Here is an 18,133-nt window from a genome sequence, read left to right as displayed (position 1 = left end):
ATTCCTACAAAAAATTGGCTCAAAATTTATGATTAATAAAACCAAAGACATATATCTTTTTACATCAAAAAATAATCAACCATGACTGAATTTATCTCATTTTCAGAAATATAAAACGATAAGGAAACATGAAACATTCTAAACATCAAACTAGGCAGGTGAATCACTATGTCAATAAAATTGTGCCTACCAATCCCACACTGGCAGCAATGTCTATTCATTTGTTATTTTGTTCAAAAGTGATGGAAAGAACAGAAAATTATGAAGGATCTTTTAAATAAGCAAGATCAACACTAGCTTCAAAAGCTTGAATGGGTAACATTCTTCACAACCTACATAGAACAACTATTGTCCCTCACAAAGCCCACGCAAGCTTTTTTCACCCTATTATTTATCATTTGTCTTCTATTGTTCTATAAACAAAGGAAAAGAAGGAAACTCCTGCTTTTTATTTTGATAAATCAGCCTGGACTGCAAAAGTCAGTGAGCACAAGATGGCATGAAGGAGCTACTGAATATTCTAAATATATTATGCTATTTGAGGGAAATAGAGAGGGACAGTGAAGGGGCGTTGTCTTACCTGAACGCCTTTTCTCAGCATGATGATGTAGAATCCACCGGTGGGTATTTTAAGCCTTCCTGCTCAGAGAGACTAAGTCAAAATTTTAGCCACGCCTCCCTCTGGGTGTGTCTTCCCAGTTATTGTCGAGGCGAAGAATCCATGATGAAGTCTGGCGCAATGGCTCCAATAATCCATGACACCTGCCTAGACCGCCTCAAAGGGAGGGTATGGATTCTATATCATCATGCTGGGAAAAGGCGTTCATGTAAGACAACGCCCCTTCTCCAGCATGATGAGTGTAGAATCCACCGGTGGGACATACCAAAGCCTCTCATGTCCCTACGGGGAGGAAAAAGTCTAGGCTTGTGTCCTCTGAGAAGAAACTACTTGCTGTAGAACCCGTCTACCAAATGTAGCATCCACCGCAGCAAACCTACCAATCTTGTAATGTTTGACAGATTAAGAAGAGGACCACCTCGCTGCCCTACAGATCTCCTCAATCGAAGCCTGGGTAGACCAGCCCGCTAATGCAGCTGCTCTACACGTTGAGTGAGCCGTGATGTGTGTAGGAACTGGAAGTGACTGAGAAAGATAAGCCAGATCGATACATGCTCTGATCCACCTTCCAATGGCCAAAGGAGGAGACACTCTGATCCGAGGCAGATGGCCGAGAGACACAAACGAAGCCTCTGACTTGTGAAAAACCGAGGTTCGCTTGACATAGTGTCGCAGACCCTGCGCACATCCAACTTATGGCACTGTCTTTCCAGACAATGTGAAGGAGTAGGACAAAAGTTTGGAAGAACCAGATCCTAGGACCTATGAAACCATGTATTAACCATTGGAGGGAAGAGAGGGCCCCATTAAGGACCACCCTCTCCATAAAAAATACGCAGATCACTCCTGACTGAGAGTGAGGCCAATCCTGAAATCCTCCCATCTGAAGTGATAGCTACGAGGAATGCCACTTCCAAGGAAAGAAAATGAAGAGAACTAGACCTAAGAGGTTCGAACGGAGGAGAGGTTAAAGCTCTCCTGTCCGCCCGCCAACATCGACTGCAACCTGTCAGAGAGGTAGAACCACCGCAATACGGTGCCGCCCACCCCCTCTCCGAGACGATGCAGAAGGATACCATGGTCGATGGTATCGAAAGCCGCTGAGACGTCAAGAAGCACCAGGATAGAGGAATGACCTCTATCCCGGGCTCGCCAGAGGTCATCGGTCAGTGCGACCAAAGCAGTCTCAGTGCTGTAGCCGGGCCTGAAACCAGATTGAAAAGGGTCCAGATAATTGGGCCACCTTCTCTACAACCTTCCCCACAAAGGGGAGGTTGGAGACGGGATGAAAGTTCTTCAAAACAGCTGGGTCCAGGGAAGGCTTCTTGAAGAGGGGCCTCACCACCGCTTCCTTTAAAGGTTGCGGGAAAGACCCCTCATCAAGGAAGCATTATCGCCTGGAGCCAGCCTCGTGTCACCTCCCTACTGGCAGAAACCAGCCAGGAGGGGCACGGGTCCAATAAACAGGTGGCGGCATTCATTGCCCTCACGGCCTTGTCCACTTCATCAGGGGTCACAGGCTCAAACTCGCTCCAGATAACATGACTAAGACCAGCCCCTGGCAACTCGGCTGGCACTGCCCAGTCGGAGTCCAGGTCTCTCTGAATCTGAGCGATTTTGTCTGAAAGAAACTGAACAAACTCCTCAGCTCTCCCCTGCAAGGGTTCCTCCGCCTCCTCCACTTTAAGAAGGGAGCGGGTCACCCTAAACAAGGCGGCCGGGCGAGATTCTGCTGAGAGCCACTCGGTCCGGGGGAATTCTCGACTGTGGTGAGAGCGATAAATCCACAAGATCGGCAAACTGCGGACGCTGTGACCAATGTGGGGCAACTGAGATTACCTCCGCCTGTTCCTGAATCAGCTTGCGGATAGTTGCCTGTAACAACGGGAGGGGAAAAAGAACCTAAGGCAGTCCCCCCCCGGCCTCTTGCAACGGAGGTCGTCCGTTCCTTCCGCCCCCCCATGTCGGAAACCTGTTGAAGGACCTGGGGAGTGGGCATTCATCGGGGAGGCAAAGGGATCCAGATGTGGATGACGAAACCTACCCAAGATTTCCCTGAACAATACTGGTTCCAGGCGCCACCTGAGTGGTCTACTGTGACCTGCTCAGGGAATCTGCTTGTCAATTTGCCTCCCCCGATATGTGCTCCGCTGTGATGGAACCCAGGGTGTATTCTGCTCACAGGCCTAGATTCAAGGCCTCCTGCTTGAGTGACCGTGTCCCTCCCTGATTGTTGACGTGAGCATTGGCTGCAACCTTGTCTGTCAGAATCAAGACATGCTTTCCTGACAGTAGGGAGGAAAACCGGTGGAGTGATAAGTGGATGGCTCTGAGATCGAGCCAATTTATGTGGTGGTCTAGATCTGACTGAGAGCTCTGTTCCTGAGCCAGATAAGTCTGAAGGCGGGCACCCCAACCGAACAGACTGGCGTCAGTAATCAAGGTGAGCCTGGAAGGCTCCTTGAAAATGGAGCCCTTGGCCATGGCGGATGAAGCCCACCATAAGAGAGATGATATAGTATGGTGAGGAACCCAGACCTTTCTGTTGGAAGGAGGTTCCGTTTCAGGAAGGGAAGGAGGAAACACCGAAGGCTTCTAGAGTGAAGACTGGCCCATGGGACGATCCCCATGCAAGAAACCATCCTTCCCAGGAGATGAGACAGCAGGATCGATGGCCCTGCTTTCTCTCTCCGAGCCTGATGTACGAGACCTGAGATGATGATCCGACGCTCCTTTGAAAGATAAAGTTTGTAAGGATCCGACTCTATTATTGCCCTTAGATGAAGTAAGCACCTTGTGGGGGCCGTGCAACTCGTTTGAAGTCCACTGAGAATCCGTGAACTTGAAGCGTATGTATCGTGATTTCCGACTTAGCTGACTGGAAACAGTTGGACTGCACTAGGCTATCGTCCAGATAGCATTGCACGTGCACTGGCATCTGCCAAATCCTTGTGAAGACCCCTGGGACAGAAGAGAACCCAAAAGGAAGCGCCCTGTATTGGTAATGCCGGTGCTCATAATAAAACCGCAGGAACCTGCGATGATGGAAATTTTGGGATGTGTAAGTATGCCTCTGTAAGGTCTATGAAGGAGAGAAAATCTGCTTTTTGGATGCTGGTCAAGGTGGACCTTTAGGGTCTGCATCTTGAACCTTTTGTAGGTCAGAAAGTGATCCAGACCCCTTAATTCCAGTATCACCCTCCATCCCCCGGAGGCTTTGGGAACCACAAACAGAATGGAGTAAAATCCTTCTCTGATGCCGGTGTTACCAGTTCTATGGCTTTGATTAGTAACAATGGGAGATGGCCATGGTTACTAGCTGTGCCCTGGTTGCGCTTGCGATACTGGGCACTGTATGAAACGATCTGGGGGAGGAGAGTAAAATTCTGGAGAGAGACTGTATCTTATGGTCTCTCTGACTCAAGAGTCTGTGGTGGTGACCACCTAGATGTCACTGAACAGTGCCAGGCGACCCCCATGTGGGAGTCCTCCTTGGCGACCCTTCGACCGTCTGTAGGGATGGCTGCCTGAGCCCCGGAAGAGACATTTGGCCTGGGGTTGGCCCTTGTTTCCGATGCTCTGGCGGTCCTGTTGACGATCCTGTCTAGGGGGAAGGATTGCGAGCCTCTGGACCAATCCCAGGAGCTGCCCGGCCCAAGAGGGCTGCCTCCACTCCCAGGGACTTCTGGGACGGAAAGCCTATCAGCGAAACTCTGTTAGCCACCTATCCAACCCTTTGGAGAGATGGGCCAGGATCCTATGCTTGTCCTTGCCCTCATTTATGTGTGGCTCGAGGACTGAACCAAATAATTGTGTCTTGCTGTACTGGTCGTCGACAGATGCCACTTGGACTTTAAGTCTGTCCTCCACTGTTTCAGACACCACAGTCAACGAGAGGCAACTGTGGCTGCAATAGATCTAGCAGAATACCTGGCGGATGAAGAGAAGTGTCTGCCATGTGCTCTGAAACAGCTACTAGCTTCTCTAGTGTCTGATGTGTCCGAACCTGGTCAGGAGGAAAGATAGCCTGGAGTTTGCAGAGCCACATGATTGCTGCCCTTGTGAAAGAGGAAGATGAATTCTCAGCCTTGATCGCCCATGCTGAGGGCTGGTGAGCTCAGGGAAGAGAGAACTCAAATTTCTTGTCCTCTGCCTTCAGAGTCTCAGCCATATCCCCTGGAATTGCAGAAATGGAAAAACAGAGAGGTTAGAGGAGTGTTCACAGCAGACGCCTCTAAAAGGGACACAAAGAAAGAAGAAACATTGTGAAGTATCTTTTCTGTACTATTGGCAGATGGTGATGTGGCCAGAGATGACTTGTCTTTTGTACTGTAGTACAAAAGACAAGCAGACAAGGAACCTCTTCTCCTCCACAATCTGCTCTGCAGGTAAAGGTTAGATTTTTGACTAGTGGAGGTGGAAGGTTTGTCCTCCTGTGCCAAAGTGAGGTTGGCAGTGGTACAGGCCTTCATACGAAGAGATCTGAAAAGATAAGAGTCAAAAAGACTCTTATCAGGCACTACCTCCTCATCCTCAGACATGGGCGTATCGGCTATCTTCAGGTCCACTGACCCCTCCTTGCCTAGCTGGGAGGAAGGTTCGGAGATGCCAAAACCGTGGATGCAAGGATCCCTGTTGACTCCTAGAGGACATAAATTGCATAAATGCATGGTGCCTGAATGCCTTTAGACCACATAGCTCATTGTTCCATAGAACTAGCCCCAATCTCCTTTGGGACATACGTTGCCTCAGGACCTGCTATATAGAAGATGAGGATGAGGAGCGAGGGGGACCAACCTGTTCAGTTTCCCCCTGAGGAGACCCTGCCTGAGGGCATCCTGGGAAGGCGCAAATGAAGGCTCAAATGGAGAAGTGTCCAATGGAACGGGGAAAACCACTTCAGCTTCACTGGACCTGAGCCTTTGAGCTTTGGTGAATTCCCTCTCCAGCGCCTGATGTCTCCTCGTGGCCTCTCACCTGGCTGCCCTTGGGTCTGTTTGGTGGATAAGTATCTCATCTTGGCATTTTTTCTTCCCCCCCCCCGCATCCAAATCAGTTGATCTGCGATTTGTTTGTGCGGGGGTAATACCAGAGCCCCAAAACTGCTAGCTGCAGAGACAGCCTCGTGGCCTCAACGAAGAATAAAACCTCTGGTCTGTCAGACTATGGAAAAGCTCCATTGGCCGCAAGCCAGCTGGACGGCTGGTCCGCGCTCCCGCTGATCCTCTCGATCGGGCTGAAAGCCCCACCCGAGAATGGTCTGCAGCTTTCTCACGGGCCTGTTAGGCTCAAAGCCAAAAGGCCCGAATAAGTATCCAACGCAGATTTAGCCAAATGAATCCAAAGTTAAAAAGTAAGAAAATAGTTCAATTTATACTCTGAAAAAAAGGAATTAAATTCAATTAAAAAACCAATTAACCTAGTCTAACTAAGGAGCCACAATTTCTGCGCCCTACTGAGCCTGAGATTAAGTCAATAACTGGGAAGACACACCCAGAGGGAGGCGTAGCTAAAGTTTTGACTTAGTCTCTCTGAGCAGGAAGACTGAAATTACCCACCATCATGCTGAAGAATGTATTGAGTTGAGTTGTTTATATATGTTTTCACTTTTGCATGTTTGATTACCCAAACACCACGATGTGTCCTGAGTACCTTTTCTTAAGAATTAAAAAAACCAATAAAATGTGTTTAAAAAAGAAGAGAGAAAATAAAGTTCCTTCCTTCCCTAAATATTATCCAATACTATCTCACCTTACAAAAGTTGTTATTTAGCCAGCCTGTTCCTGCCCAACAAACCTCCTTCCTGCAACTCTTGCTTTCTTAAACTTTCATCTTACACTTTATCTGAGTTCTAGGTCCTCATCTCTAGAAGTCAGTTTCAAATTATGCATTCTGAAGTAGCAAAGCTGTGGCTATTTTTCTCATCTTTTTCACAATATCAAAACAGAGATTATATAAACTATGTTCACACATAATACTAAGCCAGTATTTTTTAAAATCATAATTAGTTAACAAACATGGTTGGGTAATGTACCAGGTTGAGTGAAAGTCCAGATGGTCACTCACTAGATGGCAGCAAAGACAATTTTCAGCCTCTCTTTGCTTCTGGCTATTGCCCGTCTAGATTTTTGTAGCCCAGATCTTATGGACCTATGCTTGTCTCACACAACAAACAATGACAACTAAATTTACACAGCACAGTTTAGCTGTGTTGTTCCAATATGTATCCTATATTTCTAATCAAATCAATTAACAAAGATAAAAAATGAAATAGCACTTAAAGTATAGTACTTTAAGATACTATAAGTAACAATCTGAAAATGCTAGCTAAAAGAAAGATCGAGATCAGTGGTCCCCAACCCTTCCAGCTCCACAGAGCAGCAGCAGCAGCAGCGGGAGAGGGGATCTTTCATATATTTGCACCTGCCACTTGCGCAAATGGAGCTTTACATGCTCAATGATTCCCAACGGGCTGTGGACCAGGACCAGGCCGTAGACTGGTGGCCTGGTCTGGATCATGGCCATGGTATGTATGTTTGTAATAATGAAATAAGACCGACAATGTCATCACACAAAAGCTGTAATTTATGAACTTGCTTAAAACACCAGGATTCAAATTCATAATGACATTTGGATGACACATGTCATCCTTTTGATGTCATTGTGCTGTGCTGAAGATATTTCTGGTCTTGCTGATCTCTCTTAAAAATTGAAAGGAGAATAAATAAATAAATTCTTGAGAAAGAAGAGTTTGAGAGCGAACAGAAGAAGCCTTTCCCATGACCCTAATTGATGGGCATTAATGATAAGATATATAACCAGTTTTTGTTAGCAGCCTAGTTAACCTTTTGCCCAACTCAAGTGTCTGGATATTTCTCAAGGATAGCACCATGTAGAGAATAGTAATCAAGATGGAATATAATCAAGCCATGAATAATTATTTTCAGGTCTGATTGATTCAGGGAGGTAACAGTCGGTGTATTAAGTGTCATTATTGCAAACACATTATTGCAACTGCTGCTGCTCCTCCATGGGAATTCAGAGGTAACCGTGTAAGTCTAAGAGCATCTAAAGATTGCTTTTGCAACTTCATCTATAAAGGATCAACCCCAGTCTTGGAGCTCTGTTTTCTACTGATCAACTGTACATCATCTTCTCCATGCGTAATTTCAATTTATTCTCCCTCATCTAGTTATTTTTCTTTTAAAACAATGATTGTCTTCCCTGGAATTGAGTTAAAATTAAATGGCAAAGAACTGGAATTTACACCTCACTCCAACAATCTGGATGATTTTTTTCACACTGTAATGTAAATATTGTAGAACCCTTATAGGACTTCCATAGGCTAACCTTATGGAAGGAACCTACCTTATGGACACTGTCCTAACTAGTTCTGAAAGCACTGTGAAACTATTACTCTCAAAACCCAGACCCATCAGGCTACCTGGAATAATTCTGTGATAGTTTTCATATTATGTGTTAAACAGGCCAGCATCCATCTTTATAATTTTCTCTGTCAGCCAACAATGTGACATTAAATCATAAATTATTATGTTATTACTCTTTTTCAATCTTAGCAATTTTAAAATGTGTGTACATGCTGGCTAGGGGATTCTGTGAGTTGAGGCCCATGCGTTTTGAAATTGTTAAGGAACACTGTTATATGAATATATCACAAGGGAGAAAAGAAAACAATTTGGAAAGATAGGAAACTCTCTTTATACTAGTAGTTAAATTAGATCAATACAGCAATGGAGGTATCATATGGCAACCTTCTTCATCCTGGTGCCTTCCAGATATGTGCCACTTCAAATATTAATTTCCAAGTGAAGAAGATTTGTCTAGTTTTAACACAGGTATTTATTTGCAATAACCCAAATGCAAATATAAAGATGCTGGCCACAATCAGTATAATAAAAATTATCTGGTATTGATTATTCTTTGCTAAGTTTCTCACTCAATTGCCTGTACAAAGAAAGCACATGGTATAGATGCTGCAGCCGTTGTGCTTCATTGGACAGCTGGGCTGTAGCTGCTGACACACAACTGTTAGGATAGATTTCATTTTAACTCAATAACTACTGAAATACTACTCTGCAGAAATACAATACTTCAGAAAGAAAGATATTTTTAAACAGGATTACATTCTACCACCCTCTTCACACCAAGTTAAAGTTAAAGAAAAGCAATAAATGATTTTATTCCACTCTGAATTAAGTTTGCCAAGAGTTTTCAATTGACTTGTTTGTTGAAGACCAATGGCAAACTGATCAAAAGAGCGGGATAAATTTAGGCCAATGTGCACAAAGTTTAGAATTAGATCTGAATCCATTTTACTAGACTTTGATTGGAAATATATGGGATCAAGAGCCCATCTCTCTTCCATTCTGTCCTCACAAGCTTGGCTTGTTGATCTCTGCATCCCACCCCACCCCCCTCAACATTCACAGGAGCAACATAATGGGCTGCATTTGACAACCACTGGGATTCATCAGTGCCACTATTTGGTTTCTAAGGAAATGTAACTTCCTGGTTTTCATTTGAAACAGAATTAAGATGGCAGGCTTTTAGAGGCGGAAGTATATGCTACATACCAAGATGATGTTGGAAGTATAGTTTTTCCACAATTAATATTCCTAATAATATTGTTCAATAACAGTCTTAAATCACAAAGAAAAAAACAGAAAAACATTACAAGTAAATCTAGTAAAATACAATAATTAAAATTGGAGAGTTTTAGTTTTACAGCAATTAGTATACATTAAACAGGAATGGCGTCAATCAAGATGCTCTCACCAGGTCATTAGTAAATTTAATAAAAGGGTTATGTTACTTTGACAGGAGAGGAATATAGATTCCAGGAAGTTCAACAAGGCTATTTTTTTTCTTGTTCAAAATGCCTCAAAATTGTTCTCATTTTGTGCAGCAAGTACAGATTCATCTATCAACTCGTATAGAAGGAATTTCTTGTGCAAGAACTTCTATGTGTCACTACAGCAGTGGTTCTCAACCTTTTTAATGCCGCGACCCCCAACCGGTCGTAAATCGAGGACTACTCAACTGGTGCAGAATGGGACTTTTGGCGGGCTCAGCAGGGCAGAGACAGCCTGGACAATTCCTATTGGCTTTTGAAAGCCAATAGAATTAGACTCTATTCAAGAGAGTCTATTCTATTGGCTTTCAAAAGCCAATAGAATAAAAGGGAGTAGCACAGCTAAGGAAAAGGGGGAAAAAATGGCGGACTGCGTTGTTTGGCGACCCCCGTGAAATGGTCGTTCGACCCCAAATGGGGTCCCGACCTACAGGTTGAGAACCACTGCACTACAGGAAGAGATTGGATGAAGAGGCTTGAAAACAGCTAAAGTTATTTCATCTGTGAAATCAAATTTCATCTAAGATATTAAACAGGTTACAAATTTACATAACAATCATTACTCTTCTTCAACTCAACTGCCACCACATAACTACATTTCCACATAATTCTTTTTATCACAAAAACATTAGACTTTCCCTAGACCAGGGGTAGGCAACCTTGGCTCTTTTATGACTCCTGGACTTCAACTCTCAGAATTCCTGAGCCAGCATGGCTCAGCTAGGAAACCTCTCCCTTTTCTCCTCAACATGGCTGGCTCAGTAATTCTGGGAGCTGAAGTCCACGAGTCATCAAGAGCCAAGGTTGCCTACCCCTGCCCTAGACATAGTAGCAAGTAAAACATGCTAACTGCTATAGTCAAAACTGACACACAGGAAACTATGCCACAATTTCCAAGACATAAACATCCTCTTATTTCACAGTGCAAGTAGGCAAACTACACTAGTGTACAACAATTTTCATACCCTGCTGCATATCTTGTTTACAAACCTGTGCCACTGTTTTATCAATAGAGGCAAGTCTAATCCATTACTTTATCTCACAAACAAGTAGTGCAGTACAGTAGTACAAGTAGTACAGAACTCTTTCTGGTTCACTAAAACAAAGCAAGACCAGATTTTTAGCACCAAGTTGGAAAAAACTGTTTAACTCTTAAAACTATTATTTATACAAAAAAAAGTCAATAAGGGCACAAATGCTAAATAACCTCATAAACTCATATTCTATAATAGACATGTCAAACTCGGGACAAGTATAGGAGCTTTTTTCTCATTGCTGGCAATGGGGTGGGTGTGGTTTCCTCATGACACGTCCAGCCCGTGGGCCAGCAGTTTGACACCCCTGTTCCATAAGTATAAGTGCAAATCCAGCTCTGTGTGTTTAAAAAGATTTCAACTAATTCTTTTTAAGAAATGAAAACTATCTCACAGAAACAGTTGGTAGAAATAATTACAATATATGGAACTTAAAAAATATGGCACAACCATTAAAATCCAACCTTGCTAATCCATGAAAATCAATACCAGAGGTAGTAAGTTTGGTGCATTTTTAGTTGTAGGTCTTTTCCCTCTCCTTTCTTCCCCACTGCAAAGTCATTGTGTTCAAAACTATTTGAGCTTCAGGGAAATGTTTAACTCTCTCATTTTACAATCTCCAGAGTCAAATAGTTACTTTTTCACTAGTGGTGTTTTGATGTGACCATTGGGATCACTTGTTATGATAGCTGGCACCATGCAGTCTGTTGTTCAAACTTTTTCCCAGAGATAGTTAAACCTTTTAAGTAAACAATTTTTATTATTCAAGTCTTGTGGTACTAGCAAGTGAATTAAAGAAGTACTTTGTAGATGCCCTGAAAATATATACTATAGTTACACAACCAAAACTTAACATTACAGGGCACTTAAAATATTTTTAACACTGAAAATATAATGCTTAAGAAAAATCCTCAAATGCGCACAAGTTTCTTCCACCATTTCCATCTATAAATGTATCTGAAATGCACATTAAAGTATGCACACTGAGTCTCTCTCTCTCTCTCTCTCTCTCTCTCTCTCTCTCTCTCTCTCTCTCTCTTCTCTCTCTTTTTTTCTCTCTCTTTTTTTATAGGTATCCATTGAATATTATTTTGAATAGAATAGAATAGAATAGAATAGAATAGAATAGAATAGAATAGAATAGAGAATAGAGCTGGAAGGGACTTTGGAGGTCTTCTAGTCAAGCCCCCTGCTCAAGCAGGAGAATCTATACCTATATTCTAAATTAGAAAACTAATAACTACTTCATGCAGCACACACAAAGTACAATACCCAAACAATGAATAAGCCAGGGAAGAAATATTATCCCATCCCATTTAAAACAGGAATCTTATCAGAACCTCAGATCCCTGATGTTAGCTGGAAACACTATTTCATATAGTCTGAAACTCAGTCAGGCCAGGAAAAACAATTTCTGAAAACAAAGTAATCAGAGCACATCTCAGAAAAAACTAAAATATCCTATAAGAACATTTATAAACAAGTGGTATTCCAATCCCTTGGTCTTCATTTTTTATGCTCCTGTTTTAACTTCTTAATCCAGCCAATTAAGTTTAGATAAACATGTTTGCATCTTGTTTGAAAAGTATCTCTCCTGTTCAAGGATAATTCTTTAATATATCCATCTAGGAAACACAAAAACAGGAGCAATAAGTACACTATCAGGTTCCCAAAGAAAAGGCCCACTAGACTAAACCCCCCAGAATAGCAGAGTTGCAGAGGACAAAAATATGAGAGATCAACAAATAGGAAAATATGAATACCAATATGCACTCTTTAAGAAAGATAACAATGACTACCAAAATTATAAAAGACATAGAAATTGCTTCTAATTTCTATAAAATAGTTTTGAGTTTGTGGTATTTAGATGAACAAGTTAAAAAAAATCCCAAAATTAAAGTTCTGAATAGACTTATTCAGAAGGAAATTTCACTGAGAATAGGATTTACTTCTAAGTAAACAAACAAATACGGTAATTGTAATGTTCTAGAATATACAAGCGTACAATGCTTCAGAAAATCTCCAAAATGTCAACTACATACAAAAGAGCAGTTTTTTTCAACTGGGATTCTCCAAATGCTCTTTCAGAATTCTGGGAGCTACAATCCCCCCCAACCCATTCAGGCATTCAGTTGGAAAGCACTGCTCCAAAAATATTAGAAAACAAAAACAAAAAACCCAGTCCTTTCTTTGCAAGACATTGTTTAGATAGATTTATGTGATCTTTTTTTTCCTATTGCTTTTAGTAAAGCAGTAAATATTTCTATTTTAGCTTGCATTTTGAATGATTCTGTAGAAATAAAGGCCATCATAATGACTTTTTTAAAACAGAATCATACACAGCAAGTCTGCCGATGTCATAACAGGTATTCTGAAAAACTGCTAGTAATCAATGATGGAAAGAAGTACTGAGATCATGTAGCACTCTTGAGAGGTCTGCCAACATAAGTCATAACCAGGTCTGCTTTCATGGAATCTCTGAGTCAGAGATAAGTCAGAAGTAAGTCTGTAGTTGAAATTCCACATTGGCTGAAAGTCAGATGGGCTGCCTTCTTCAATACTTCCAATTACAACTCTTTATGCTCTTTATAGCACACCATTTCAGAAGGTTTCTTAATCCTCAATAGCAGCTTTTTAGGGAATCCAGGAGGCTGTAGTATGCTAGCCCTGTGCAAGCAAAAATAGTGCAAAATATCTTTGGAATCTCTTTCTCCCATAAAAATCCTGCATTAAGTGAACAATTGTGTCAGGTTTTTGTTCCCTTTACACAGATACAATTTTTTTTCACAACAAACACAAGTCAAGACTTTAACACACAATTAGGTTGTTGTTGTTTTATCAGAAATGGTCCCCATTCTATTTGCTATTTATTTCTATTTAGTTATTCCTAAATAATCAAGCATAACAAGCAAGTAGTATTGTATTAAGTGAAGTTGTACTAAGAAGTTACTGATGGACTATTTGTTCCAAAAGAACTATCATAAACAAAATACATGTATTTTGCACTATCATAATATGATTTTTAAAAAAACACATGTTATGTGAAGTGTTGAAATAATATTTTTAAATGTGGGAAGAATTTAACAAGCACTGCAGAGTACACATTTATGCTTTTCAGTTATGCCCACACATCACATTATTTGAAGTGCAAGCATTATGATAAAACTGAATTACAATACTTTGTCCAAGATACTTATACTTAATACAACCATAAGAACAAAGTATTTCCCCTAAAGAATTCCTATAAAATGAATCCAGTGAGTATAGTGAAAACAGAATGAGGAAGAGATGGTTGGAAGATGTTTTTTTTATGTAACTCCTACAGGATAATAGAAATATTCATGCACTTAATATTCATGTCACTATAAACAATACACAATTTACTTTTATCATTCTAAATCTTGTATTTGGAGTTCCAACTTTCCTTCAGATTGATAAATATTCCTGTTTGTTTGTGGAAAATGCTAGAAAACTCAGTGGGAGATAGCCAAGTGCTAATAAAGAGATATTTGCATTTCCTCAAACTCTTGCAAAAATGCTAATAAAAATTCCTTTCTAAAAAAAGAAGACAAAAATAGACATATTCTTCCATTTTTGAAATAACTACACAAAAACAGGCAAAAGTCAATTAGATGTAAACAGCCATTCATTTTCAAAAATCACAGAGTATTTTTTCCTCCCAAGCTAGGGAGTATCTAATAGCAATCATTTCCCAAACCTGGTTATATTTCAGTAGTAAGGATCAATCAGGAACTGTAGCATGGAGTAAGCTATCCTCTAACCATGAGGCTAGTGGAAAATTCCACTGTGGTCTATGCAACCAGCAAAAGAGATGGAATGTCGGCTTACAAATTGAACTTCCAGTACATTAATTCAGTACAAGGTATTTATTCCTTGGGATTAAAGCAATGATTCTCCGTTAGAATAACTATTTCTTAAAATCTATAAACAACTAATTTTTTTAAAGAGTAGTACTCTCAGGAAATAAATGCTTGGACCTACTCGACACTCTGATGTTAAAACTTTTATTAATATATTTTTATATGAGCCCATTCAATATATTAATGCCATCAGATCATTCAACTTCACTAAACACATGTAATCTCAAAGCATAATTATTGAGAGAATTATAATCAGTACATTGATTCTCAATTCACTTTTTTGCTAAGTTTTTCATTTTGCTTCTGCTATTCTTTATTGATCCTATCTCTTGAAAATAGAAAAAAACATGTTAGAATAGTTTTTCAAATATTTATACATGGTTCTTGTCCAATTTTTAAGAAATACAAGTATTGTAAGAAAATATCTTGTGTGCAAGATGTTCTCCATCAGTTTAGAAACTTTCAACATAGCACTAAATCCTATACAACAAATTAAAAAAGGTTTTGTATACTACAAGCAAGAACTAAAACTACATAGTCTGCCCCTAATCCTCCGGAATGGGAAGTAATTCAAGCAATACTTCACACATGCTCAGAAGCATCATCAACTTCCACAGCTGATTTAAAAGTCACACTTCTAGATCCTTCATTCATAATCCAATTTTGGATTATGTTTAACCCAAATCCTATATGTTAAAAGCTTCTCAATGCCTTGCTTCTTCATTTGTAGCAGTCTGGAACTGATCTGTAATTAGCAGCTAAATCAAGCAGAGTGGCAAATATACTGGTCTGTTTACTTAAAAATGTAAACTAAAGGGAGGAGAGAGAGAGACCAGGAAATCCTTACTGAGCACTTTATCCATTTCAAGAGCATCTTAGTCCTGGGAATGGGCACAAATTGGCAGAGGAACGTGCAGCAAAAAACAGAATGATGGCCCAGGAATTAGGATTGCCACTTCTCACATTTAAGTTTTCCGTCTTGGCATTCCTGAAGAAACAATATATGTACTTATTCTCCAAAGCACTTCAAGAGGAAACAGCATCAAGTCCCTCCCCCCAACAATACACATAGTTGGTGCTGTTTTTAACTGGCTCCAACTATCTCTGCCCCCTGCAGCACACATGGGAAAGCTCTGCTGCTTGTAAAGAATTATGATTTACACCAGTTAAGCTTGGACAGCTCCATGTGAACAAAGGCATGGAAGAAAAGAGAAGAAGGCTGGAAGATGCAAAGAGTGGACCACCTGAGCAAAGGAAAAGAATGAAAGGGGGAACTATTAAAAAAAAAGATTAAAAAAGGAAACTGAAACCTGAGAGGTAATTCCTGTTAATGTGGATGAAAGTCTGGGGGGGGGGTAAAAAATCATACCTGCCTATCAGAGGAAGTACAACAGGGTTCTTAGGTAAGAAATTTATACTACATAGCCACAAAATACAAGATGAAAGAACTGCAAAAGCATCTTGCTCAGTTATCAACTATCCAAATTCTATACAGTACCAAATCCCACCCCCACAAACAAGAAGTTCTGAGTTTAGCAACTTTGAACAACTTCCAATATGTATAGGACACTATAATCCAATATTTTGAGACTAATACAGTAAAAAACTATCAACTTATATGTGAATGAAATCCTACTGTATCAACCTTGAAATCCTAGTGTACCGATGCCCATTTTTATTTAGCTGTCTCTTAATCCAGATTATCACCATTGGACTCAGTCTCAAAAGTCTAAGAGTCACCCCTTACTACAAAATGTTTTTGTCTATTTGACAAAACTATTTTTTCATCAGGTACTGCCACGACCAAAAATTACTTTGCAAACCTATAGGAGCTGGTGGTTTTCACAGAGAAGAAAGCAAAAAGATTCACCTGGGATGCTCTCCCCTTCCCAGGTAAAACCAACCACTTTCTGGCCATTTAGGATGGACTTGAAGACAGGACTCACAGGGTTCTCCCTGCTCCCCCCACCTGTTGGCATCCTTTCTGCTTTCTGGCCTCTGACACTGCCCCTCCCCAAAACGTAAAGGGAAGAAGGAAAAGACTACCTCTTTTAACTCCCAACGTTTCTGGAGCGCAAGGTGACGAGCTGGAACTCTTTGAGGACCAGCCATTTAACATGTCCGGTTATGCTGCGAGGAGGGGGTTGTTGGGAAGACTCACCTCGTCGTCGTGGTGCTGGCAATAGTTGACTCGGTCCGGGAAGACGGAGAGAATGTTGTAAGGCGCGGCGGAATAGGGCGGGCTGAGAGCAAGCTGGGAGGCTGCCGAGGCGGGGCCGGTTCCCGCCGAGGCGGGCGGCCCTGGGCCAAAGCGCTCGATAAAGTGGTCCTTCGTGAGGCGAACGCGCTGGTGGGCGCGCACGCAGTTGTCGCACAGGTGCTCCTGACAGTCGAGGCAGCGGGAGCTGGCGGTGTTGCCTTCGTCGCACGAGCTGCAGCGGGGCTCGCCCTGTCGGCTGTGGGGCCGCCTAAGCAGCAACGCGGAGCCCCCGCCTCCCCCGGACGGCGCCGAGGCGGCGGCAGAGCCCGGGGAGGAGCCGCCCGCAGGGGCGCGGTGCTGCTGTTGCTGCTGGGCAGGCTGTTGGCGGGGATGAGGGTGTCGGTTGTTGGCATTGCTGTTACTCGCCGCTCCGCCGCCGCTGCCTCCTCCTTGGCCGCTGCCGCCGCCCGGACGGCCGTTGTTCTTCTGGTCTTCGGCGGCGGCGGCCACGACGACCACGTCGAGCAGGTTGCTGAGAAGAAAGTTGGAGGAGGGCAGCGCGTCCATACCCGACGGCTCCGAGATCACCACCTTCTGGTCACAGATGGGGCAGCGCAGCTTGAGAGAGTCACCCGCGGTTGGGTGGCGCTGTGCTTCCAGGCACTGGCGGCAGAAAGCGTGCAGGCAGGGCAAGACGTGGAGCCGCCTCGACGGGGTGCAGGATGAAGACCCCCCGCCGCCGCCTCCGGAAGAGTTTGAAGTCTGAGAAGAGGACGACGAAGTGGACGAATTAGAGGAGACTGGAGCCGGCGAGCCGCACATCTCCTTACACAGCGGACAAATCTGGAAATCCGACTCGGGGAACGAAGCCATTGGGAGGGGTGGGGAAGGGAGGAGGGGGAGGGGGCAGCGCAGCGAGCGCGGCTAGTAAGGAGGCGACAGCAGTAGCAGCATGAACCGAAGCGAGCGACGACGACCCGCGTTGCAAGCCCTGGTGGGTGGCATCAATTAGTCGCTGTGGGGGCGCTGCGATGATTTCTGCTACTCCAAACCACTATTCGCGGGCTAGGCGAGACGGGAGCAGCTTCAGCTGGCGTTCCTCTCGTTTTCCTTCCTTAAGTAGTTTCAGGAGGAACGCGCTCCTCTGAGTTGCCCCCTCCCTCACGTTGCGTTTAAAGCTTCTTCCCACCCGGGACAGCGCCTTCTTCTTTCTCCGCCGGCTCAGCGTTTATCAGACGGCGAGGCGGAAGAATGAGGGTTTCCTGAACAGAAAAGTGCATCGGGCCCTACTCCTTAAAAATCCAGCGCGAACTGGATCCGGTCGTGCGGCTGTTCTTTGCTTCCTTCTAGGGGAAAAACTGAAGGAGGGGGGTTGAAATTTCTTTAGTTGGTGTATCAGAAGAGGCGGGTTGATGGCGAGGGAATGAGGAAAGAGCTCGGTCGGTGGAGAAGAAGAGAGGCGAGAGGGAACAGCGGGACCGCTTGGTTTACTTCTCCTTTCTTGGGGACTTCGGGAAGCTTCGGGAG

The 18,133-nt window shown here is 42.9% G+C and overlaps 1 protein-coding gene across 2 annotated transcripts in view; it reads right to left on the bottom strand.

Moving 5' to 3' along the window:
* TRIM71 (tripartite motif containing 71) overlaps positions 1 to 17,479 on the bottom strand; it is an 82,607-nt gene extending 65,128 nt beyond the window's left edge. Inside the window, exon 1 of one of the 2 annotated variants that reach the window (XM_039336312.1) lies at positions 16,568 to 17,479. In XM_039336312.1, the coding sequence (XP_039192246.1) occupies positions 16,568 to 17,479 (912 nt within the window). The remainder of the gene's footprint in view (positions 1 to 16,567) is intronic. The other variant, XM_039336313.1, reaches the window with a different exon arrangement.
* Positions 17,480 to 18,133: the final 654 nt, after the last annotated feature.

Source organism: Crotalus tigris, unplaced genomic scaffold (genome assembly GCF_016545835.1).
Source record: "Crotalus tigris isolate CLP2741 ecotype Arizona unplaced genomic scaffold, ASM1654583v1 scf7180000017666.27876245, whole genome shotgun sequence".
In the NCBI taxonomy this organism is placed as follows: domain Eukaryota; kingdom Metazoa; phylum Chordata; class Lepidosauria; order Squamata; family Viperidae; genus Crotalus; species Crotalus tigris.
Note: the sequence above shows the minus strand (reverse complement) of the source record. Positions and strands in the feature narration are given on the sequence as shown.